The 25267-nt window shown below is 58.6% G+C and overlaps 1 protein-coding gene across 1 annotated transcript; it reads right to left on the reverse strand.

Annotated features, from left to right (window-relative positions):
* On the reverse strand, positions 1–24152 carry ZBTB7A (zinc finger and BTB domain containing 7A). The gene is made up of 3 exons (XM_065699592.1): positions 24014–24152; positions 8490–9694; positions 1–5363 (listed from the first exon to the last, which is right to left on the reverse strand). Exons 2-3 carry the CDS (start codon positions 9677–9679, stop codon positions 4910–4912), a joined length of 1644 nt encoding a protein of 547 aa, XP_065555664.1. The 5' UTR covers positions 9680–9694; positions 24014–24152; the 3' UTR covers positions 1–4909.
* Between the last annotated feature and the right edge of the window lie 1115 nt (positions 24153–25267).

Raw genomic sequence — 25267 nt, forward strand, 5'->3', positions numbered from 1 at the left:
TCGTGTTTTGTTTCTTTTTTTACACATAAAAACCGCTGCAACCTCGCGAGTGCTTTCGATAGAGAATCTCTTTGAATAATTATATCGCTATATAGAAAGACGCAGAGAAATAAAAACCCAAAACCAGAAAAAGGGGGGAAAAGAAGAAATCGAGAAGTGGCCCCATCTCGAGCATCCTCGCTTGGGCTCACCTGCGTGTGTGTCCCCCCCCCTTGCCCCAGGAGCCCTTCCAGCTCTCGCTGTGTGTGTGTGTATATATATATATATATATAATCACTATAAAACACAACGTTTGCTACACTTTGCCCCCCCCCTCCCCATTCAAACCGGTTCCTCTGCATTAAATAAACCTTTATCATCGAAAATATAAATAAATCCGAGCTCCGATCGAACTTTATTTGCTTTTAAATACCCAAATCCGGGGTTTTTTTTTTGGGGGGGGGGGGAGGACAACCGCGCGCACACACACACGCACACGCACGCACTGAGTGGTGGGTGCTGAATGGGGATTGAAAGGGGGGCTCAGCCCTTTACCCTGCAGAACCAGCCCCCCCCCAACCTCAAACACAGCCCAGCTTGGGCAGGGACCCCTCTTCACCCCCCCCCCCAGCCCCATTTAGGGGGTTACAAGCCCCCAGTGGGGCTCAATGCAGCATCTTTACATTGGGGGGTGGAAAGGGATTGCCCCCCCCCCCAAACCTCCCAATTGCCACCAATGCACCCCAAACCCATCACTCAGGGGGGCAATGGACATGACACCCCCCCCCCCCCCCCCCAAGCCTTATTCTGGGGCAAGGGGAGGTTTCAGAGGGTTTTTTACCTCTTTTGTACCAAAAAGCTTCATTTTTCCCTCATTAATGGGACCTGGGGGGGGGGGGGGGGAAGGGGAGGGTCAGCCAGGGTTTGGGAATTTCTAATGCATTTTGGTTTATTCCTGGTTTTTCCCGGCCTGGCCTAACTCAGCAGGATCTTTGGCAACACTTTTATCACAACCTGAATTGCAAGAAATCAAACCCAAACTCAACTGAAATCAACCCAAAACGAAACCACGACAATGACCGAGGGCGACGGCACGGGACAAACCTGCGGGTTTTGGGGGGGTTTTGCCTCTTTTCTGTATTTTAGTGCAAACTGAAGCTGTGCTCAAGTGCTGCAGCGAGGGCTGGGCTGGGGGGCTCGGGGGGGGGGGCCCATGGGGCTGTCACAGGCCTGGGGGCAGTCTGGCTATGGGAATCCTGAGACTAAACCTCTCCTCTGCCTTTTTTTGCCATTTTCTCTGCTTTTTCCCCTTTTTTTTCTCCCCCCGTTATTCCCTCACCCGCAGTTCTTTTCATCCCCCTTAGTTCTTTTTCCTCCCTTATTTTTAGCCCACTTTATTTATCCCACCCCCTTCCTTATTCCCCTTTATTTCTTCCTTCCCTCCCCCCCAATTTCTCTTTGTTTTTCCCCTTCTTCTCCTCCTTTCTTATCCCTCCCTGGGCTGGGGCAGCCTGGAGGAGAGAAGGCTCCTGAAGGGGAGACCTGAGAGCAGCTCCAGTGCCTGAAGGGGCTGCAGGGAACCTGGAGAGGGGCTTGGGACAAGGGCCTGTAGGGACAGGCCAAGGGGAATGGCTTGAACCTGCCCGAGGGGAGACTGAGCTGAGCTCTTAGGCAGAAGCTCTTCCCTGTGAGGGTGCTGAGGCGCTGGCACAGGGTGCCCAGAGAAGCTGTGGCTGCCCCATCCCTGGCAGTGCTCAAGGCCAGGTTGGACACAGGGGTTGGAGCAAGCTGCTCCAGTGGAAGGGGTCCCTGCCCGTGGCTTTAGCTTCAAGCCCCCTTCCAGCCTAACCCATTGAGTTCCTGATTTCCTTCTTTACTCCCCTTATTTTCCCCCACCCTTACTCATTTTTCCCCTCTTTTTTCCCTTCTCTTTTCTCTCTCCCATTCCCCCCCTGCCCACGCTTTGCCAGCCCCAGGGAGCCGCAGGTTTATCCCTCAAGTGCCCCAAACCCCACAAACTTCCAGGGCTCCTTTGAGGACCGGGAATGGGGGGGGGGGGGGGGGGGAAACAGCAGCGAGGAGCTGGGGGGGGGCAGTGAAAAATCAACTCAACACAAACTAGAGCAGAGATACCACAACAAGGACGAGAAAGAACCTCAAGTCAGTGTCTATTTACAACGCCACGCTGGGATTTCTCTTTGCATATGCCAGATTTAGCCAGTGCTACGCAGAGCAGCCCATGGAGGGGGGAGAAGGGAGGGGGGGTTACCTGGGCCTCATCCCAAAGGATTGGATGCCCGGATCTGAAGTTGGAGGGGATGCAAAGCCCAAGGAGCATCGGGTCCCAACCTCCCCCCCGGCCCGGGTCCGGAGCGACGTCTGGCCTAGCACTGGCTACAAAACATGGAAGGGAGAGAACAGAATCAACTTCAAATGATCATAAAGGGGAGGAAAGGAAGAACACGGAGCCCCCGAGCAAACCCCGGCATTCCCGCCCGGAATCCGAGCTTCCGGGGGCTTTCTGCCTTTCGGAATGAGCCCCGTTCCTCCCATCCACCCACCAGCGGGGCTCCATGAACTGGAAGTTGGGATTCTGCCGATGGGGTTTTTTTGTTGGTTTTTCTCTTTCTTTGTTAAATATATATATATATATACACATTATTTTTTTTTTTCTTACAAAAATAAATTTAGGCTTTTTTTTTTTTTTAATAATTTTTTTTTTCCGTAGAAGTTGGTTTTTTTTTTTTTGTTTTTTTTTGTTTTTTTTTCACTTGTAAACATCTTTTTGCTTTTGCTTTTTTTAAATTAAGATAAAGTGAGCTCAAAGTACCCGTTCCATCGCAAAGTGCTAAGACTTCTTTGTATTTATTTATATTTTTTTGTCTGTTTTATTGTGGTTTTTATCATGGTTGGATTTTTTTTTTTTTGTTTTTTTCTGTTTTAATTCTCCTTTTTTTTAAATTCTTTTTTATTGCTTTTTTTTTTTCTTCTGTGTGTGTTTTGCTTTTATTTCTGCATTAAATAAAACATCCGCCTCTCCCCCAGCCCCACCACTCAGCCCTCCCCCCCAGCACACGCTCCCGTCTCACTCCCTCTCCAAAATACATTCGGCCGATAAAACCTGCTCTTTGCTCTTTTGAAAGTAAAAACACCAAAAAATAAAGGAAATAAAACAAAAAAAAAAAAAAAAATAAAAGGAAGAGAATCTAAAAAGTGCTTTTTTTCTTTTTTTTTTTTTTTAAATAAAAGGGCTTAAAAATCTCTTTTTTTTTGTTTCATTTCATTTAAAAATGTGCATTTAGAAAACAGGTGACCAGCTGAAAGGTGCCTTTTCTCATCGTCCTCCGCTAACCCCAAGGGGTATTTACCCGCCTCTCGAGCCATAGAGCATCTCTATATATATATATATATTTACTTTTTGGGAAGGGGGGGCTGGGGGAGCGGGGGGGTGCAGCTCCTCACCCCCCTCCCTGCCCAAAGGCCTCCTGCCCCCTCAAGGGAGACCTCAAATAACCTTTTCCAAGAGGAATTGCCCATTTTTAGGTGCTTTCGGGGCTTTGCTGCGCCGGCCGGAGCCCAAAATCCACTGCAGGGATTGGGGGGGGGGGGGGCAGAGCTGGAGCCCCCCCCAGCCCCAGCCCCATCGGTGCTGGGAAGCAGCCGGTGGGATTCATCCGGTGCCAGATCCGGATCCATCTCGGCTCCTTCCCGGGAGCACAGGGACACCCTGGGATGGGGACGGGTGCAGCCTCGGTGGTGGCACTGGCATGGGGACGGTGTCCTCACCTTGGGTACCCCCAGCATTGGACGTCCCCAATGTCAGGCATCCCCAACATGGGGTGTCCTCACCTTGGGTACCCCCAACATTGGACGTCCCCAATGTCAGGCATCCCCAACATGGGGTGTCCTCACCTTGGGTACCCCCAACACTGGATGTCCCCAATGTCAGGCATCCCCAACATGGGGTGTCCTCACCTTGGGTACCCCCAACACTGGATGTCCCCAATGTCAGGCATCCCCAACATGGGGTGTCCTCACCCTGGGTACCCCCAACATTGGATGTCCCCAGTGCCAGGCATCCCCAACATGGGGTGTCCTCACCCTGGGTACCCCCAACATTGGATGTCCCCAGTGCCAGGCATCCCCAACATGGGGTGCCCCCACCCCAACAATGGGTGTCCCCAACACAGGGTGTCCCCGCACCCCCCGTCCCACCCTGCAAGCTCCCGCTCGTCCCTCACACGATTGGGCAAATTTCAGGCAATTTTCGGCAATTTTCTCCCCGGTGCCCACCCCAGCGCCACACGGGGCTGCCGGGACGGCCCCTGAGCCCTCACCCCAAACCCCTGACCCCCCGTCCCTGGATGCTGCCCCGGGATGCAGCAGCCACCGCGGGGGCTCTGGCTTCTCATGGAGCAGAGTGGGGAAGGCCCCGCTCCAGGCCCCTGACCGAGCCCTTCCTCTCCTACCACCTCTATTTTTTTTTTTTGCTATTTTTGCTTTTTTTTGTCTTAAATAGATCTCTCTGAAATAAGTATTTTTTTTTTATTATTTTTCTTTTCTTCTCTCTTTTTAACGTGTGTTTGGACACAAAATAAAGCTTTGGATTTACATGGAAGCTCTTTTCCATGCGACAGAGCCACTTTCCATCCCCGCCCCGTGCTGCCTAGCGTCTGCCTTTCCAAGTGAAGGTCCTTGGCTACTGAGGGATCCTCGGGGGAGCCCTGCTTACGATGGGAAGATTGGAAACGTAAAATCTATGATTTTTTTTTTTCTTTTTTCCCCTCTTTTTTTTTTTTTCCTTTTTTTTCTTTTTTTTTTCTTAAAAAAAAGGGAGAGAAACATCTCTAAAGAGAAAAAAACGGGAGGAAAAGTTGCTAACTATAAGGGTTGCTTGCTTTCTTGTGATGCTTTCTGGTGGGTTTTTGGTTTAGGAGAGTCCTTGCGTGTTACCCTCAGCCGACCCTCCTGCTACATTCAATCCCGACGCTTCGTTATTCGAATGCTCCTCAAAGTGCTGCTGCTCGGGGCCGTTCCTCTGCTGGGTGTCCTCTGATTCTTGACTCTCCCCACCCGTTGGGAAGCTTCCATCTTCAGCGCTCCCCGGCGGGGTGCTGGGGAGGCCGCCGGCATCCCTCACCCGGGGTTTACGGCCCCTCCGGGATGGAATCCCGTTGCATCCATCTTTTTTAAGGTGCCTGTGCAAGTGGTCGGAGCGGACGAAAGTCTTGAAGCAGCTGTCGCACTGGTAGGGCCGCAGGCCGGTGTGGACGCGCATGTGGTTCTTCAAGTCGTAGTTGTGAGCGAAGGCGGCGCCGCATTGCTGGCACAAGTACGGCTTCTCCCCCGTGTGCTTCCGCATGTGAACCTTCAGCTTGTCCTGCCTGGGGGGGGGACAGAAAGGACAGGGAAGGGGAGGGCAGGTCAGCTGCGGGGGGGCTGCCTTCATCCCCAGGCGCTGCGACAGGGCTGAGCATCGCCTGGTGCAGGGTCAGAGGGAACCGGGCTGGAAAAGAGCTTCAGGAGCATCAAATCCAACCATTGCCCAGCGCTGCCAAGGCCACCCCTGCCCCATGGCACTGAGGCCTCATCTCCACGGGGTGTGAGCACTCGCAGGGCCGGTGCCTGCAGCCCTGCCCTGGGCAGCCTGTTCCAATGCTGAGCACCCTCTGGGGCAGGAATTGTTCCTCAGCTCCATCTAAACCTGCCCTGGTGCAGCTTGAGGCCGGTTCCTCTTGTCCCATCCCTTGTTCCTCGGGAGCAGAGCCCAGCCCCTCCTGGCTCCATCCTCCTGTCAGGCACTTGTAGGGAGCCATCAGGTCCCCCCTGAGCCTTCTCTTCTCCATCTGAACCCCCCAGGTCCCTCAGCCGTTCCCCATCACCGCTGGGCTCCAGGCCCCGCACCAGCTCCATTCCCTTCTCCGGCCCCATCCAGCCCCTCAATGCCCAAGCACGGGTGCGGGCGCTGAGCCCCGCGCCGCGGCGCTGGCTCCGGTCAGGCCGTGCTGCCGCAGCGCACCCGAGCCAGGGGAGGGCACTTGCGGCAGCCGGGCTGGAGGCCAGGGCAGGCACGCGAGCCGCGGGACCGCTGCTCCCCGCAGCAGAACCCATGGGGCCCGGGGGGACCCAGCTCCCCGCTATGGAGCAGGGCCCGGCGCGGCAGAGCCACCGCTGCCGGCAGCCATGGGGGCCAACGCCAGCGGCACGAGGAGCCCTAAACCTGCCGGGAAGGACCAAAACGCTCAGGACGTGGCCACCTCCGCTCTGAACGGCGCTGCCAAAGGCGCACACCGCAACGGCTTCTAATTCCCTATGGAATCGCGGGCACCGTTATCGTTGTTATACCATCAGCAGTCATCAGAGCGCCATGGGCGCTCCTCCCCTTGCCAACACAGAGGAACCAGGCAGCAGAAGTCAGTGTGAAGCGACGGGCTCGGGTCCTCACCCAGCAAGGGGCGGGCAGGGAGCACCCCGAACCAAACAGCCTTCACCCCGAGTGTCCCCGCAGGAGCCGGGAGCGCTTCCCCTGTGACAGTGGCAGGGGTCCCCGTCCATGGCAGGGGTTGGGGCTGGATGAGCTCTAAGGTCCCGTCCACCCCAACCCGTGCCATGTTTCTACGATATGCAGTGTTTTTAATGGCACGGGGATGAGATTTGTTTTCAAGCTGTCACCCGATGGGATGAGGATGGAGAGCACAGAGAAGGGATGCAAAGGGGTGTAATAAAGCTGATGGAGGGCCTGGGTGAGGTTTGCCCCCATTTTGACACTGGAGGCTCTGAGATGGGGCTTCAAGCCCCAAGTGCTGGCGGAGCAGCAGCAAAAAGCAACTCAGGGACACCACTGCTGAGCAGAGGAGACCTGGACCAGCACCTGAGCTGGCCCCACTCTGCTGTGCCCCATGGCAAGGCTGCCCTGGGGGGGACAGGGCAGAGGGGGCAGGAAACCAGCTGCAGCCCCATGGAGGGTGCTCCACACGCGGTGTGACCGCCTGAGCCGAGCTCACGTCCCCGTGTCCCCATCCGGGCTCCTCCGTGCCCAAATGCCAGCTGCAGGGAGAAGCAGGCGGAGATACCTTGGCTGGAAAACGGCACAGCCCTGCTGTAGGACGAAAGGGCTGCGCTTGCACCCTGCTCTTCGCAGGGAGGCCAAGGGGCGCAGGTCCCCATCCCGTACCCACAGCGGTTGGGGTTGGAAGAGGCTTTCAAAGCTCATCCAGTTCCACCCCCCCGCAATGAGCAGGGACCTCTTCAACCAGACCAGGCTGCCCAGAACCGCATCCCCTTGGCAATGAGGCTGGCACTGCCCCACCACTGCCCTGTCCCCGGCAGCCCCACGCCTCCCCCCATCATCTCTCCCCCTCTCCTCCAGGGACCCCGCGGCGCTTCCACATCCCCCGGCTCCTCCATGGGCAGCGGGACCCCGTCCCGCTCAGGTGTGGCCGAGGGCTGGGGCTCAGCGCCGGGCAGGGAGGTGCCGCGTGGCAGGGCCCAGCGCAGGGCCGGGCGCTGGCATCCTGCCCCCGCCATTATCTGCATTCCTCAGCTCTCCAGCGTGGGGCCGGGTGCGGCCGTGGCCATGGTGCGCACCGGGGAGGGGGCTGGCAGCGCCGGGGGGCAGGACACGGCCTCCTGCCCATGGCTCAGCACCATCGGCTTCACGCCGGAGCCGCTCGCTGCGTCCATGGGCTGCGCCATGGACCCCAGGGCTGGTGCTGGCAGCGCAGCAGTCGGGTCTCTCAAGGGCAGCAACACCCCAAGGACAAGCAGCGCAGAGAGCCCCGCAGCAGGGCTGGGGTAGGGGGGGACGAAGGGGGGACCCCAGCCCCGGCTCAGCCACCGCAGCCGCAGAGAGCAGTGAGGAGGCGGCGCTGGGACGCGTGGACTCGAGTGAACCGCAGGGATTTGAACAATATCCCCTTTCTTCGGCGCTCCCGGGGTGGATGGAGGGGAGGAGCGGAGGAACCCTGATTAGAAACAGGGCTGAGGAGAACGCCCCCAGGGAGCTGAACCACGGGGGTTTGTGCTGCTCGGGGCCACCATCGCTCCCGACATCACGGTTGGCTGAGATTGGACACGAGCAGCGCGGGGTCCGACCTCTTCCCAACCCGACCGCCAGGGCTTCAATCACCCCATGGAGCCACTTCTGAATAGCCCCGAAGCTCCTGCCTCAACCCTGGGCACCTCGGCCACGACGGGAACACCAAGGGCTGCAGTTCTGTTTCAGCAACCCCGTCCTTCGGCCTTTGCAGAAGCCCAGCTCTGGCCAGGTTTCCAGCAGAGCTCAGCAATTCAGGACCCCGGGATGCTGCGGCACCGGCCATCAAGCCAGGCCCTTTGAGACACCTCCAGAGCCAGGCACCCCAATTGCTCCTCTGGCCCCCACTTGCCCGTTAAGGTGGGAATGAGCTGAGCAGGCAAAGTAAAACCGCCCCAGATCAGCGCAGGGGAAGCCCAGAGCCGGTGGTGCCTGGGGCAGCCCCTGTCCCCCCCCGCGGCCGCCCGCTCCTTACCTGGTGAATCGGACTTTGCAGATGTTGCACTCGTAGGGCTTCTCGCCGGTGTGGGTGCGGATGTGGCGCGGCAGCTTGCCCGCTCCTTGGATCACCTTCTCGCAGATGGGGCACTTCTGGAATGCTTTCGCCCTGATCTTCTTCTCCACCTTCTGGGACCAGGAGGGGTAGACATCGCCCTCGTTCGAACTGCCGAAGTATTTCAAGTAATAATCCATGACCCCATCGTCATCCTTTCGGTCGTCCTCCCCGAGCTGCTGCCGCCCCACGGAATTCATCATCTGCTGCAGCAGGGCGCTCGCAGCCATCCCATCCACCTCCCTCGCATCATCCTCCGTCTCCGCTCCAGCAGGAACGAAGCTGGGGGAGTCACCGGCTTCCTGCTGGTCCAGAGGGCCCCCCGGGGTGCCCTCCTCTTCTCCCGGTGTGGCCAGGCCACGGCTGCTGTAATGTCCATTCTGAGAAGGGGAAAACATGGAGCCAGGAGCCGCCTCCTCCTCCTCTCTGTCCAGCCACATGGCTGGGTTGCTGTCAGGATCACAGTCATTCGCCTTTGGTCTTTCGTTTAGGGGGGCTTGCGAGTACAAGTCCATGCCATTGCAGTCCGGCTCCTCCTCCTCCTCTTGGCTTCGGAAGTTCAGTCTCTGAAGGTCTCTCAACTCTGGGTTGGTCCACGGAAAGCTGCCTTGATGGCCATTGACGGGGTTGCTCTGGAAGAACTCCAGGTACTCTTTTGCTCTGAGATGGTTCCTTTGATCAATTTGATCTACTGTATCCATCTGGTCATTTTTGGCCAGAATCTTCCTGTCCAGGAGATCCGTGCAAACATCCCTCACCGCCGGGATCTCCAGCAGTGTGGCGGCGTTGAGGATGTCGTTGACATTTGAAGTGCTGACAGTAAGGGTCGCGGTGTAAGCGAACTCCAGCAGAGCCGACAAGGCGTCTGCGCTCACAAAGTCTATCTCATACACGTTTTGCTGGTCCACCACTAACCCTGAGGTGAAGAGCTTCTTGAAGTACTGGCTGCAGGCCGCCAGGACGGAGCGGTGGGTGGGGAACTCCTGGCCTTCCACCAAGATGACCACGTCGCACAACAGCCCGTTGTTTCTCTGCTCATTCAGGCTGCTGAGGATGTCGCTGCTGTGATCGGGGAACGGGATCCCGATGGGGCCGTCCACGCCACCCGCCATCTTCGATGCAAAAGGCTACGAGAGAAGAAGGAAGCTCAGTGAGTCACAGGAGGCATCGCATCACACAGGCAAAGCCCTCCAGGCAGAGCAGGGACCTGCCTGCTGATGCCAGCGTGCTCTGCAGCAAGCACCAGCTACCAGCTCCTCTCCGCAGCCTCAGCTAAGACATCATCCTCATCAGCAGGTGAGGATGGATCCATGCTCACCTCCGCTCTGGGAAGGAGGAGAAGTGCAGCCCAGATGCTCTCAAGCATCTGGGAGAAGAGCTGAATTAGAGCAAGCAAGCCTTGGCAAGGACCAGGGTTAACACAGCCAGGCTGCATCTGGACCGAGCCGGCAAGGCATGCCTGGCCTTGGGCTACAGTGGCTTGAGCCTCACCAGTCAAGTCCGGGAGTATTCCCCAATCCCACCACTTCTACCGGGAAGGTTCCCTGCTCATTCAGCCCCGCTCTGCGCAGCCGAACTCATGACAGTCACAGAATCATGGAACGGTTTGGGTTGGGAGGGACCTTAGAGCTCCTCCAGCTCCAACCCCTGCCACAGGCAGGGACCCCTTCCACTGGAGCAGCTTGCTCCAAGCCCCTGTGTCCAACCTGGCCCTGAGCACTGCCAGGGATGGGGCATCACCAGGAAAACCATTCCCATCACTTGTTCCTGGGGTCCCCGGGTCTGCAGGCAGGGCGCTGGTGAAGAGCATCCTTTGGGAAGGGCCCAGCAGCAAGCTCAGTGCTCCAGGGCACTGGTGTGCAGGAACAGGGGGGCACCAATCACCCCAGCCTGAGCTTTACAGAGACCAGCTTAGCCACCTAAACCCTTGGCACCCACTGCACCTTCCCCAGGAGCAGGTCTCACCAAGGGCCAGCACCAGCCCCATCGCAGAAAGGCTCCAGCAGAAGCCGCAGTTCTTTCCAGTGCCAAGGGTTTGCTTGGGAAAAGACAACCAAGTCACTCCGGACACTTGTCCCGTAGTGACAGGACAAGGGGTAACGGGTTAAAACCTAAACGGGGGAAGTTTAGATTGGATCTAAGGAGGAAATTCTTTCCTGTGAGGGTGCTGAGGCACTGGAATGGGTTGCCCAGGGGGGTTGTGAGTGCTCCATCCCTGGCAGTGTTCAAGGCCAGGTTGGATGAAGCCTTGGGTGGGATGGTTTAGTGTGAGGTGTCCCTGCCCATGGCAGGGGGGTTGGAGCTGGGTGATCTTGAGGTCCTTTCCAACCCGAACTGTTCTATGATTCTGTGATTCTATGACATGCCAGCACAAGAGAAATGGATCCACGTGGCTTTAAACACATCCTCTCTTCAAAGACTGAGGAAGCCAGAGCGAATTGAGCAGCTCCATTCCAAAGGATCCCCCTTCGCTGGGAGAAGGGCGCTGGGGCAAACACAGGCAAGAGCAAAACCTGCCCGGCTTCACCGCTCTGCTGCCCGCAACAAGACCGCTTCCTAAAACGGGGAATGATGCTCTCCTCCTCTGCACCTCAGTCAATCCCCATGCTCCTTGCAGCAGAGATGCCGCCTGCCTTTCCATCACTGTATTTCACCAGCACCACCCCAAGCACCGGGACCAAGAGAAGACAGAAGTCATCTGGTTCACAAAGCACCTTGGCACCAGCGCAAGCATCAACGTCCCCGGTTTACAGATGGGGAAACTGAGGCACAGAGGGAAGCAGCTGCCCCATGCGACAGGGGGGGGACACACGGATGAGTCAGGAGCACATCCAGAACCCAAGTAATTATACAGGAAGCGACTCCCAGCGCCGCGTTACGGAGCTGGCAACCAGGTTGCAAAACAACAGCGGCTTCCCAACACACGCAGCCACCCCCATCCCGAGCACGTTTCCAGGGGCTCTTTGTGCTTCCTCATTTTGTAAAAGCTTCGTTAATCCAAGAGGAGGAAAAAAAACCAAGCACACAAGGGATTTCTGCACCTTGGGCTAGGCAAAGGGAACACGGGAGAGGGCAGTTCTGAGCCTGTGTGACAGCGCTCTGAGGGACAGCCCTTACCACGAAACACCAGCGATGGACGAACCAGCAAAGGCGCGGGGGTTCAGGGTGGGATGAGCCCGAGGAGCCGGGCTGGATGCACAAGTCCTGCCACGAAGCGCAAGCATGGAGGCAAAGCAGCTTCCCGGGATGCCCACAGCAAGGACGCGACTCCAGAGCTGTTCCCAGGCTCCTGCAGCAGCAGGGACTGGATTCGGGGCTGGAAGCTCACAGGGTTTTAGGGTAAGGAGCCCTCACCAGGGAGGAAAAGGCTGAGCACAGCCGGGGGACCAGGAAAGCTCCAAACTCGGGCACCGGCTTGAGGGGTGACCTTGGGCAAGGTCACTGCATCTCTGCATCCACAGGGGGTCCAAGGGACCCCTCCTGGCCTCTCAAGTGGCTGGGATACCATGGGGGAAGCCTCCACTGCCTCCTCCCCACCAGGGCAGCCCCAAGGCTCCCTGAGCCCCGCTGATCTGAGCCACCACAGCACATCGCCCCCCTAAACAACGGGTCTGACACCTCTGCCCCCCCACCTCCAAACGCTTCCTGGTCCTGGAAACTGAGAGCCTCTCTCCCCCTGCTTCCCCCCTCTGAGCATTCGGGCAACACAGCCAAGCTCCATCACCCACCCAGCCGGGCCCGAGGGACTGATGGGACCCGGGGGAGCAAGTCAGGCTGTGCAGCAAGGTCACCCCCAGCCCAGCCATGGGGCTGGCAGGAGCGGCCGGACAGGGTCATGGGACTGCCGGGGGCTGGCATGGGAAGTGGTACAAGCCTGCAGCTCATTCTCCAAGCACAACACGGCCTTTGTGTCCCTCATCTGCGGTGGCCCAGGACAGGCGAGGGGTGGAACGGGGCTGCCCTGAGCCCCCCAGGAATGGCTTCAGCACCTGGAATGCTTGAGGCACAGAGAGAGGCTCGGCCCTTCAACTCGCAGCCAAACCAGTTGTCAAGGGGCTGAATGGTTAAAGCTTGGGGATTAACAAGAGGCAGAGCCTGCCACCTTCACAGGTTCACAGAGCAGGCACGGGACGCAGCATTGCAATGACAGGGTGGGCAAAATCCTTTGGGAGAGGTCCCGATGGCCGGGTGACAGCGAGAAAAGCCATTGGCACAACGGCCAGCTAGCTCCTTACCTTGGCAAGGGAAAGGTCTGAATGGGCCACCAAGGGGGAGCTTCCACTCCTGGCCTGTATTCCCACCGGGCAGCTCTTTTCTCCCTGTGCACCCTCTGATCAGGCAGCAGCATCACACACTCGCTGCTCCAGACCGGGCGTCTGCAGGGTCACAAAGGTGCCACATTTCACCCCAAAGTGCCTGTGTTCGAGCCGCCTGGAGCTCACCCTCCCATAGCACCCACGGCAGCAGAGGGAGCACCGGCCACTTAAAACACAGCCCAGCTGAAAGAGGGAGCTTACAGCAATCCCAGAGCTCTCAAGTGTATTTACAAACCTGATTTACAAGCCTGGCCTTACTGCTCAGCTAACTCGCCTTTCAGCAGCGCTGCGCCCGCTCTGCCTTTCCAAGACACCGACTCAAGCGAGCTTCGGCTGTTCCTGGCTCCAAAGGCCAGCCCGACACAAATTCAGCCAGATTCCAGGCAGGAAAAGCTGTCATTGTGCCGTGCAAGCAGTGGTGCAGAACCCCGAGATGCTGCTCAAGGCAACCCCGGCTGTCCCGCATCCAACCCGCTCCGCACTGAGGCCGCCTCCTGTTTGATGCTGCTCCTCAGCGCTGAAAGGTTCTTTCCTTAAGCTCAAGTTATCCACTTGCTCCTTCCAAACGTAGCAGAGGAACTGCAGCAGAGCAGAACGGAGCTGACCGAAACCCCTGCGCTTGCACTCGCACCCAGCGGGATGTCACCCCGCCGCTTTCCTCCAGGAGCTGTGGAATGTGACATTTACATTCAGATGAGACGGGCACATGAAGATGGGATCACAACCAAAAGCGCTGACAAAACGCTGCTTAATTACCAGGTTTCCATGTAACCTGAGTGGTTTGGTTGGGGTTTTTTCCTTTCTCTCTTTGCACTGGGCAAACCAGGGAACCTGAGCAGCTCGGGAGGGCTCGGAACCGAGCAGGTATCGGGTGAAGAGCTGAGTCACATCTGCTGAGCCGGGAACGGGGAATGCTTTCAATGTGCTCTTCCCCTGGAAGAGATCCCAAAGCCCTTTACAAAGGGCAGAGCTCTCCTCTCCTCGCAGGTGCCACCCGCTCCAGTAGCGCAGAGGAGAAGCTGCAGCAATAACGCGCACCCGCTTGGGGCAGGAAGGGAAAATCACCCTCGCCTTTTCCACTGAGCATCAGGCAAAATGGCTTTAGGGCATCTCCACAATCCCCAGCACGAGGCTTCCTGGGAGTAACTGCCTTTTGGGCTACAGCACGTGGTTACTTGTACGCTATGCGGTACGGTACAGGGGTTATCCGGCCTCTTGCAGCTCAAAGGTACCCAAGGAAAGGGGATCACAAGCTGCTGTGCCCAGTTTCTTGGAGGAAATGTGCATACGAGAGCAAGGGCAGACTCTGCAGAAACCCTGCTATGTGCTGGAAAAGGATTATTAAAATAATGTTGCTATATATATATATATGTATAAAAAAAAGGCAGTGGTTTGCTGCCCAAGGCCCAAACATTATCCCAGCCCTCACTCGCCACCGACTGGAGAAAAGGGCATTTTTTCCCTATGAATAGCTCACCCCAATTATAGGTCACACAAGGCAAGCCCTTGTGTCTCTTCACTTTATATTTAGGGAGCGAGCATCCCAGTCCCCCTCTTCCCTTCTCCCAGCTGCACGGCCACATCGGCAAGCCTGGAGCCCTCGAGATAAAAGGCAGCTCTCAGGCCATTTGGAGCGTGAGCCATCGTCTCTGCTGACACCAAGCTCTGCAACAGCTCAAGGACAAGCCCGAGCAGGTCTCCCTCTGCCCAGGATCCACCCTAAACTATGCAGAGGCCTGGGGAAACACACCTAGCACGCAGCAGCACAAAGCCAACACGGTGGGAAGGTGGTGGTAGGCAGGAGGAAGTGAAGGAGGGTGTTTTGCCTGCTTGGGAGAAGTCACTGTTTCAACCACCCTATGGTGCTATTAGAATTCAAATGCTCTCTAAAGGAATGTGCGGTTGGCAGCTGGGTGCTAACCCAGCTGAGTTACGTGGACCTGCAAAAGATGCACGGTCCTGAGAGGAAGCCCCGGCGCACCGACAGAAGCCAGTGGCATCAGGTGGCAAAATTAAGATCAAATAAAAGCAAGGGATCAGGGTTTGGGTTTTTTATTAAACCTAAAATGTTGACAGTGCAATGGGAAGATCTCTTTTGTGTTTGGCAGGTAACAGCCATCAGCAGCTAAGAGGAAACTGCAGCTTCCTTATGTCTTGACTGGACATCGCATGCGGGGTAAAACACCAGAGGACACGCATGGCATGACCAAGATCACACAGCTATTGAAGGGAAGAGATCAGAGCAGGACAAGCATCCTGCAAGTATCTGTGGGCTCCTGGTGGACAATACGACTCTGTTTTCCAGCCCCTCCAGCTCCCACAACTCATCGGAAGGCCCTGACTCTGGGAAGCACCATGTTCCCTTTATTCAGTGCAGGGTCTTCTGTTACCACAGCTCTCATCACTGGATTCACAACCTGAAGGCTCGTCTAAGGAACAAGAGTGGCCACATCACGAGGATTCAGTCAGCTCCCGAGCACACAACCAGCCCAAGCTACCACTCCACTGGCTCCTCAAAGCATTTACTTCTGATGCTCCCAAAGTTCAGAGCTCTCCGAGCATCCCACTGTCCAAAGTCTCAAATTGAACATGAAGAGGAGAAGCAACCGGGATGCTCGGACAGTCCGAAGGCAGCCCAGGCTCCTCAGTCCCAGCAAGCACCCTTCGTTTCAGTCCAACTTGATGAACTCGCACCACTATCAGGTAAGCAAACCAGCTGGGGCTTCCCTTGCCACTGCCAGCTCAGACCTGCCAGGGAGGTTTGCCTCTCCCTGCTGTCTAGAAAGAAATGCCCGGGCAGCGTAGGAAGCTCCAGCGCAGAGTGAACCCGCGTTCTAGGACTGCTTCATCCCAAGCAGCTGCCCAAGGTAAAAGCAAATCTACCCCAAAACCCTGCAGTACCATCCACCGCCCTTCCTTCAACCGCTACATCCTTCATCTTAGGAGAGCCAAAGCACTTCACAAGGCATAGAAGAAACACCTAATACACGACAGAAGCAACAATCTCCAGGGCAGGACGCACAAGGATTTAGCAGCACAGAGGTTCAGGCAGGAAAGGAGAATCCCACATCCTGCAACTGCTGCCAAGGGAACTCTGGTAGGAAGAATATCTGGTAATTGCTCCCATTGAAGTCTGGATGGAGCGCTGGAACCGAACGCCCCTCAGACCCTCAACGAGCATCCTGGGAGCTTTGATGACCACAAGTAATAAAGAACCTCGATTTTCCTTTGTCTTCAAAGCAGAGTAACAACACTAATCCCCTCCCACAGCAGAGCACCTCGGAGGCAGGAGCGGTGCCAAGAGCTGGCTTTGCCTTGGTGTTCTCCTCTCCTGGGGCTGGCCAAGAGGGGCAGATCTGCAGAGCCGGTGGAGCAAGGACAGCCCTTCCCCAGCCGCCAGCCAGCCATTTCCTCGCTCGGGAACGGCTGCATCCTGTGCTCATTCACAGCAGCCTGCGTAGGTCTGATATATTTGGCAGAGAATCTAAATTGGGCTGGAAGAGCTGCATTGAAGAATTCGGATGGAGAAGTCCCAAGCCCACGTTACACCGGTGTTTCGGCTTGGATACCCCATCAGGCTACCAAGGGCCAACCACCAAGGCTCTCATCAAGGTGACACATCTCCTGGACAGACAGGTTCTGGGGTAATTCAGCATCTCCCTGCTCCCTCAGGCAGACCATGGTATCCCTAAGAGCCCAATTTAAATGTTACACCTCAACCCATTTATAATCATTTCAGGATTCAAATGTGCCCCTCTCCCAGCCCTCACCACTGTGTCAGCAGTGGGGAGAAGCAGAGAGCTTCACCAAGGCACCTCAGTGGTGGAACAGTGACCGGTTGTGCCAAGCCACAACCTGGAACTGGGACTCCTAAAGCCTGCACTGAGGCAGGCTGCAAAGCAAGCAGCGGAAGAGATGGTGCTGCCCCACCAGAGCAGGGAGATAACCACTGCCAAGCTGGAGCTGGTCCCTCTGGTGCTGCTTAAGGAGATGCCACAGGTCTGGGACTCCTCAGTGCGCTAGAGGAAATCACGAGGGACACGGCTACAGAACGCACCAGGAAGAAAGGGTTTATTTGCTCTTCATGCTCTCAAACGGCTTGAGTGCAAGTGCTTTACAGATGATAGCCCAGAAGAGAGGATGATGCCAGATGTGGCTTTTCCCTCGCAGCATGGACAGCAAAAGGACAAGTGCTGCTGAGGGACATGCTCACGACTACCACCTTCAACACCGAGTCCACCGAACAACTACCCCTTCGCCAATCCCATCCCTGTTCCTCTCCCTGCTTCCCCATTAAGCCGATCCGGACTCCAACCTCTAAGCCCAGCCACAGTGCTGAGAGCATTACTACTGCTAACTAAGAGAGTTAAACCAGAATCAGCAAAGGGAGAGTCACCTTCACAGTGCACAGGGCTCCCCGAGTGTCCTGAGGCACCTCTCAGGATGAGGGCTATGGAATCATGGAATGGTCTGGGTTGGAAGGGACCTGCAAAGCTCATCCAGTCCAACCCCCTGCAATGAGCAGGGACACCTTCAACCAGACCAGGCTGCCCAGAACCACATCCAGCCTGGCCAGGGATGGAGCATCCATCACCTCTCTGGGCAGCCTATGCCAGTGTTTTACCACCCTCTGTAAAGATTTCTTTCCTCACATCCAGCCTGAACATGTCCTTTCTGAAGGAAGAACCTAATGGCTATGGCTTCCACCCAGACCTACTGCCATTCACCACACAGAGATGCGTCACAGCGTGGCTCCATCTCTGAAGATGCTGGCAGCTCACTCGCACGACGAAGAAACCAGCCGAGGGATGACCAAACGCCGCGCTCTGCAACGCTGCAGATCCCCACTGCTGCGCAGGGATTTCCTTCCAGGGCCCCGCACAGCGCACCGGGATGTTGAGTTTCGGCTGCAGCACCGACTCCTGGCAACCCCCAGCAGCAGCCTTAGACCCCGAGAGAGCAGGGCTCTGCCCCTGCGGCCCCATCACCCTGCCTGCGCCAGAGCTGGCCCGGCGCAGCCAAAGAGCCACCCCCCAAAGCCGCCCCCTCTCCATCGCTGACAGCAGCCACCAGGCCGTCCCGAGACCTCAGTGATGTTGCAAGGTGAGCTTGAACTGGTTACTCCACCCAGACCTCCGTGCCAATTCGCTCCTTTGTCATCAGAGACCGTAGTTAATCCAGCAGGAATGTGCCTCGCTTCGAGCCTGTGCGGTCACGGACCCAAGGACCCCGCGTGTTTTCCTTGCAGGGGTTTACTTTCGTGCTAGAAAGCTCCCCAGCACCAGCACCATCGATCTGCCTTGGCGTTTCTCAACACGATGGTCCCGGGTCCATCGAATGAGGTCTGTGTGCCGGGCTGGTCACCAACAGCCACCAGGGAACAGGAACGCCTCCATGCCAAGAAGAAACAAGCCACCATCCACTGAGAAGGCCAAGAGCCACCCAGTGACCCTCAGACCCTGCCCGAACCCACCTGCACTCAGCAAGGCTCGCAGTCGCCTTCACTCCAGTTGCTCCTCTCCTCGGCCGAGCCGCTGCAGCCTACACAGGCAGCCCTCAGCCTGCTGAGAGCATCCAGGCCTGCTTTACGGGCCGGGAAGGCCACCCCTGTGTTAATGGAAGCTGCTTGTTTTGCTGCTGGAACAAAGTCTTGCAAAGCCAAGCCCAAGCGTTCCCACACGCCTCGTGCCGCAGCCCTCCAACGGGCTTTCTCCCACATAGCTCCGCTGCTGCCGTACAGCAACAGAGCAGCTCCCTGCAAACCCACAGCGGGGGGCTCAGGAGATCCTGCACAGCACCAAGCCCTTTGCTGCTCCGCACCGGGTTCTCCTGAAGGCTGCAGAAAGCCCCAAACGTTGTATGAAGAGGGCAAAAAGAGAACACAAGGTATGAAACCGTGCCTTGTTCTTGCCTGTGAGCACAGGGCATATGGAAAAGGAAGGTTTCTTTTCCAACTCAAAAGCCCCCTAACGCTGAAGGCCCCAAGATCCACGCAGGACTAAGCTGCCAGCGTTGCAGAAAGGCAGGATTCGGCCCCTTCGCCGAAGGGAACGACTGGGGGCTTGTCCTGAAGAAGCAAAGCTGCCACCAGCATCAACCCAAAGCACGAGGGCTGCGGGGCCACCAGCGCAACCCAGCCACCAAGGCCGGATGAAAACAAGAGCTTCTGCAGGTATTTATACACCATCAGAGGCCAGGCACAGCCAGAGAGGCCAAATCCTGCACCCACCGCTCCAGCCAAAACCCTTCCAAGTCACCACCAGCCCCTTCCCTGACAGCAACTGCCCCTTCACCGCAGGATCCCCTCCCCTGTTACAGCTTCTCTCCATCTCCCAAGCACAGGGAGCCATGAGAACCTCTCAACCCCCAAATACCCCCATTCCAACAGCCCCAGCACCCCTCCGCTTCCCTGCACACCCTGCTTTCCACCCCGGCTGAGCCCCAAACCCACACATCCCTCTCCTACTTCACAGCCATGTCACAGGTTCCCCTTTGCAGCCTCCGCGTCATCCTTCCCCTCTGACAGCCCTGACGCTTCCTGCTTCGCTCCCCCTGCCCTCAGCTCCGGAGGTCCAGCACCAACCCAACTGCCTCAAATGGCACCTCAAAAACCTCTTTTCTACACCAGGAAGGGTGAGGAAAAAAGGCAAAATAAATAAAGGCCAAGACCGGAGTTTCCTGCCGAAGCAGAGCGCACCGGGCAGGGCAGTCCCTTAGGTAATTCCTAGTTTGTGGATAAACAGCTCGGCTTGCCATTCTCGGCTCCACACGACGTGCAAAAGCGAATCCCGGTAGCAAACATGCCACACGCTTCAATCCCACCAACACTGTCCTGCCGTGGAGCTCTTTTCCTCCCCTCCTCAGCACACAACCGGGATGCAGGGAGGGAACGCTGAACCGGTACCGCGTGTACTCTGCCTGTTGGGGCAAGAGGCTCCGGGTAACTAGAGAGCAGCAACCTGTAGCTACAAGCCTACCCTCGATGCTTGCCCAGCTCTGTGCTGGGCAGGCAGTCAAGCAAACAGGAAAGAAGAAGAGATATCTACTGACTGGTTTCCAGTTTGCTGGTGGGAATTAGGGAGGTGCATGAACCAGGAAGGAAACAGGGCGCACAATTGGAGTTTAACAACAGGCAACAAGGAGTTAAAACGCAGCACTGGGATGCTTGGAGCATCCTCTGCTGTGACGCTAAGCAAAAGCAGGGAGAGGATCTCCCGTGGTTTCGGATGGGCTTTACAGAGCTGCAGGGGTGGGGAGGGGATGGAAAATGGTCCAGAAGGTGCAAGGAAACCACCCACAAGCGCCGGTGCCGTGTGCTCCTGCACCCCGGGAGGGGACGCGTGGCTTCGAAGAGCTCAATGGAAAGTATTTGAGACAGCAAAGGCTGTCTCCAGGGAGATCCCGCTCCCGACGCTCCTCCTGGACGCACGTTGGAAGGGGTCGGCGTCAGAGAGCCGGTGCTTGCCAGGGGATCTGCGGCTCCTCTCACCCCCGTGGCCTTGGCTCCCACCTGCACAACGGGGCAGCTCGCAGCCGGTTCCAGTTTCTCACACCTTGTCACATTCCGAGGGGACTCTGTTCCTGAGCGCTTCCCTCCACCTGCAGCCCAGGGCTGCTGCCCGCGGGCTCACAGGACAAGTGCCCCAGGCAATCGGGGTGCCGGGGGGAAGGAGCCCCACCACCATCTGAGGCACGAACCCCCATTAGTTCCATGTGCTCCACGGAAGCCGTGTCCAGGCTCTGCTACAGGAGCCGGCAGTGACACCGGGGAGGCAGGGAAACTGAAACTATGCACGGAGGGAAGATGATCCGGCCACGGAGCTGGGCGAGAAACAATTGTCCCTGGATACTCGCAGAGGATCCCGACGCTCGTCTGACCTCGTTTACTCCCGCTCTGACGTCCTGCCAGAGCTCCTCTGGGACCGGCGGGATGCTCCAGGCACAGGTATTGGGCCAGACAGATGGGGAACCGGCTCATGCGGACCGGGAGGCAGCACCGAGCACAGCCACACATCAGTTTGGATCAAAGGGTCATGGGACTGGGTACAAACGTTTCCCTTCATCCCAGAGCCCGCCTGCCTTTCCCCCTTTCCCTGAGTTTTTCCCCATCAAAAGGCTTTTAATTACAGACTGAAACCAGACTCTTCAAATTTGAGGTTAAGGCTGGTTGAGAGCATAGTTAAAAGCAACAATTTCTTGCTCTGACTATGTAAGATAACAAGTAGAATCCTAATTGTTCGCCACAGAAGTCCTCTCTTTCCATAAACGCAGCATCCCAAGACTGGGAAAAAACCCTCAAGTGTCACTTTTAATCAAGATGAAACCAAGTTCTCAGGGTTTAGGCTCCATCTCAAGCGCAGGCATTTCCCAGCCTCAATGCTTAGGTTTGAGGAGTTGACTTTTCAGGCGGGGGACCTGATTCTAAAGAGTTAAACCCAAGCACTCAGGCACCAAACAACGTCTGGAGTAAGACAGGCAGCGCACGCAACCCATCGCAGAGCCTTGGGATCAGCATAAATTTCTCCCCTGATTTGCGTCCCAAGCCGACATCCAGGTTCTCACGCTGGGAAAACGACTTCACCTTTCAATTCCGCTTTCAAAGCCCCAAAACACAGAAGCAAACCCATTGCCTTCACGGTGCCAAGGGAATCCCACCCAGCACCTCTCGCCTCTCTTCAACCTCGTGGAGCCCACGACACGCATCAAACCCACCGCCACAACACAAGGTGCATATATGAGCAAATAACAAAGCAAGCAAGCAGACGCCCCAAGTGCTAACAAGGGTTGCAGGCCAGCAGAAAGTGAAGGGCTCCTTTCCTTCGCCACCGAGTTTCTGAAGAGCTCATCCCTTGCAAAACCCTCCCCAAGTTACTAACGCAATTAAGGCTTGGTGGAAAAATCCCACCATCTCCCCGGTGTTTTGGTTGCGCCTCTTCACTCCCTCTTTCACCAGAACAAGCCTAAACAGGGGCCAGGATGAATATTAAACACGAACGGCTCCTCTCGAATAAACTGCTCAGTTTCTCTCCGTCTCCCCCCTTTTTGCTTTTGAAGCTGTTGAAACACAACATCTCCAGCGAGCCACCAGACCTAAACCAGCCCAGCTCACCCCAACCAGCCTCCAGAAGGGGCCACACGCTGCCACTTCCAACCAGGACCAGCAGAAACAACCCGAAATAAAACACCGCCTCAAGAGAAAGAAAGGAAAAGGGAACTTTAGAAAGCAATGGGATGACCTTTTCGCTGCGTTTCAGTCCTCATTAGGTTGTAAATTCTTCCAGGCAGAGACCTCCTCTGCCCGTGTCTATAAAGCACTTATATATGAGTTATGGTTTCGATAGCAGAGACGTTTAACAGCACAGGGCTAATCTTGAGCTCAGACCAGCAGCAAACTCTTCCCAAGAGTCCTTGAGCTGAAACTGCTGCTGCCCCGCACGTAAGAGGTGCTCCGGGTGCACACCAGGAGCTGTTGCTTTCAGCACGGGAACGCTGGGATTTAGAAGCACCGGTAAAGAGGAAGTCCCAGGTGCCAGGGATCCCATTCCGCGCTCAGGTCCAAGGGCTCTCCCTGCACACAGCCCTTTCCCCAGGCTGCAGGCACGCTAACTCTGCTCCCACACCTCTGCCTCCTGCCACCAGCCTCACAGCGCAAGGGACCTTCAAAGCTCACCCAGTCCAACCCCCTGCGAGGAGCAAGGCCAGCATCAGCTATCAGGTTGCTCGCAAGGTGCAGCCCTCCGGGGGAAGCCCCGGCCCTGCTGCGGGGGCTCGGCACAGGAGCTGCGGGTACCTTCAACACGACCCCGACTCCCAACCCCTCACCTCCACCTCAAGAGCCCGGGGACCGGGACCTGTCACAGCCGAGGCCCGAGGCGAGGCCTCCCCGCACGGGCCCCTCCGCCGGCCGGGGCCGCTGCGCAGCTCCCACGGAGGTTTTACCCCGCGGAGCCCCCCCGGGGCCCGGCCTCCAGCTCCCAGGGCCGCAGCCACCGAGGGGAGGGGAGGGGAGGGGGGGATTATCGCTGCGAGCCGCGCGGCCTCCAGCCCCCCCCTCAGCGCTGGGGGTGGGTGCGGAGCCGGCCGGGGGCCGATAAGGAACGGCAGAAAACCACCGCGAGCGGAGCGGAGCGGAGCCGGGGCAGCGCGGCCGGGCCCACCCCCCCCCGCGGGGCCGGCTCCCCCCCGGGAGGGGAGGGGGGGGGGGAACGACCTTGGGGTGCTCGGGGCCGGGGAAGGGGGGGGCGGCGAGGAGCGGCCGCGCTCGCAGCCCACACGCCCCGGGGGACCCCACCCTGCAGCCCGGGTGCCCCCCCCTCCTCCGCCGGGCCGGGTGCCCCCCCCCCCCCGCGGGCCCACAGGGAGCCTTGGCCGGGCGCCACGACCCCACCCCTTCCCCCGGGCGGGCCGCGGCCATGGAGGCCGGGCGGGGGGCGCCGAGCCGAGGCCCGGGCCCCGCGGCGGCGGAGGCCGCAGCCCGAGCCCCCCCCTCTCCCCCCCCCCCCCCCCCCGGCTGTGCCGGGTCAGGGCCGCGGTCCCGCCCGCGGAGCGGCGCAGGCCCCGCCGCGCTTGTCCTCGGCCACCCCGCACCGCGCGCAGCCGCCCGCCATTGGGCAGGGCCAACGGGTACGGGAGGGGGGGGTGGGGGGTGAGCGGGGTGGAGGGCGCGCCCCAATTGGCCCCGCCCGCTGCCCATCAACACGCCTCCCACTCGCCGCGCGCGCGGGGCACGTTGGGAGCTGTAGTCCGCGCGCTCGCCAGCACCTGCGCGGCGCCGCGCACGCCGGACTGCAACTCCCAGCAGCCCCCGCGCCGCGCACCCTCCACCCCCCCCCGGCGGTGGGGCCCTTCCCTCTCCCCCCCCCCCCCACCCCCCTCCACGACCCCCCCCCCCCTTCCCCCCCCCCCCAGCACGGCCCGGCCAAGTACAACGTATGCAGGCGGGGGGGGGGGGGCAGCGCTCCCGGCCCCGCACGAACCCCCCCGGCCCGCCCCCCCTGCACCCCCTCCCCACCCCGCACAGCCCCAACGCTGCCCCCGGAGGGGGGGGGGAAGGAGAGAGGTCGGGCTCCAACCACCCCCCCCCCGGCCCCGGGCCTGACCCCCGCCGTTCCCCCCCGGTCCCCCCCGTACCGGGCCGTGCGGTCCGAGCGAGCGGAGCGGGCCGCGCCGTGCCGAGCCGGGCCGGGCCGAGCCGTGCGGGCGGAGCAGGCTCTGGCCGCCCCGCGGGAGCTGCTCGCCGAGGCCCGTATGCGGCTCTCTTCCTGCTCCGGCCGGGGCCGCCCCGCTCTTAAAGGGGCCGCGCACCGCCCCCCCCCCCCACCCCCCCTCGTCCGCGCCCGCCCCCCCCCGCCCCGGGGCGCAGCCTTGCAGCCGGCGGGGGGCGCCCCCCGCACCGCGCGGCGGCCGCGTTGGGGTGCGGGGCCCTTTAAGAGCCCCCCCGGACCCCTCGAGCAGCCCCCACAGCGCTCCGGACCCCCCCCCCCCGGTGTCACCCCGCAAGGTGCCCCAGGGCACCCCCTGCGTGGCACCCCATGGGGCAGCCCCCGGACCCCCAACCCACCCCTGTCACCCCCATAGAGCACCTTACGCCCCTCATGTCACCCCATGGGACACTTCCAGACGACCCTCGTGTCACAGGGGACACGGAGCAGCTCTGCCCAAGGTCAGTGGTGGGCTCCAAGCCAGTGCTATGGGGACAGGGGAGGGGACAGGGGACAGCCACCACCTCCAGCCTCACCCAGGGCCAGGCTGGGGGTCATGGACACACACACCCCCCCCAGGACTGGAGCTGCAGGGCTATAATAGCTCCTCACCATTCCGCTCCAGAGTGAACAGCTCCTCCAGGCTCCTGCAGGGGGTCAGGTTCTGCTGGAATTAGTAATAATTTAAGGGAAAAGTAATTAAAGGAGGAGGAAGACAAGGAAGGGTTTGATCAAAAGCGCCCGGGATTCCCCATTTCTCCCCTTTTTGGCTCCTCACATGGAGCATTCACCCCCCGTGTGTCCCCCCAAGAGGGGCTTTTAGGGGGGCTCAGTATCATTACCCCCATTCTAGAGGTGGGGAAACTGAGGCAGGAAGGGGAAACAAGGCTGGAGGTGGGGACTAAGGGGCCCCAACATGGTGGGGGGGGGGGGGGGGGGGGCGGGTGCACCCCAGGGCCCAGCCATGCGCTGCAGCCTCCTGCTTGCAGCTGCTTTCGCTTTCCCCCGTCACAACAGGGATGTGCTCAAACCCCCCTGCCCCAAACCGAGCCCCAGCATGGGCCCCCCCCAGAACTGCCCCCAACACATACAGAGAGCACCCATATATACCTGGGGGGGGGGTAAGACCCCAAACAGCCCCCTCCCACCCTGCAACAGCAACAGGGTTTGGGGTACCCCATCC

Source organism: Lathamus discolor, chromosome 21 (assembly GCF_037157495.1).
Source record: "Lathamus discolor isolate bLatDis1 chromosome 21, bLatDis1.hap1, whole genome shotgun sequence".
Taxonomy (NCBI): domain Eukaryota; kingdom Metazoa; phylum Chordata; class Aves; order Psittaciformes; family Psittacidae; genus Lathamus; species Lathamus discolor.

What these genes read in the sequence shown, in the direction of transcription:
- ZBTB7A (XM_065699592.1), bottom strand. Translation starts at nt 9,679, where the DNA reads ATGGCGGGTGGCGTGGACGGCCCCATCGGGATCCCGTTCCCCGATCAC. An exon ending in TGCAAAGTCCGATTCACCAG is followed by an intron (nt 5,364 to 8,489) that starts GTAAGGAGCGGG and finishes TCCCCCCCCCAG; the next exon opens with GCAGGACAAGCTGAAGGTTC.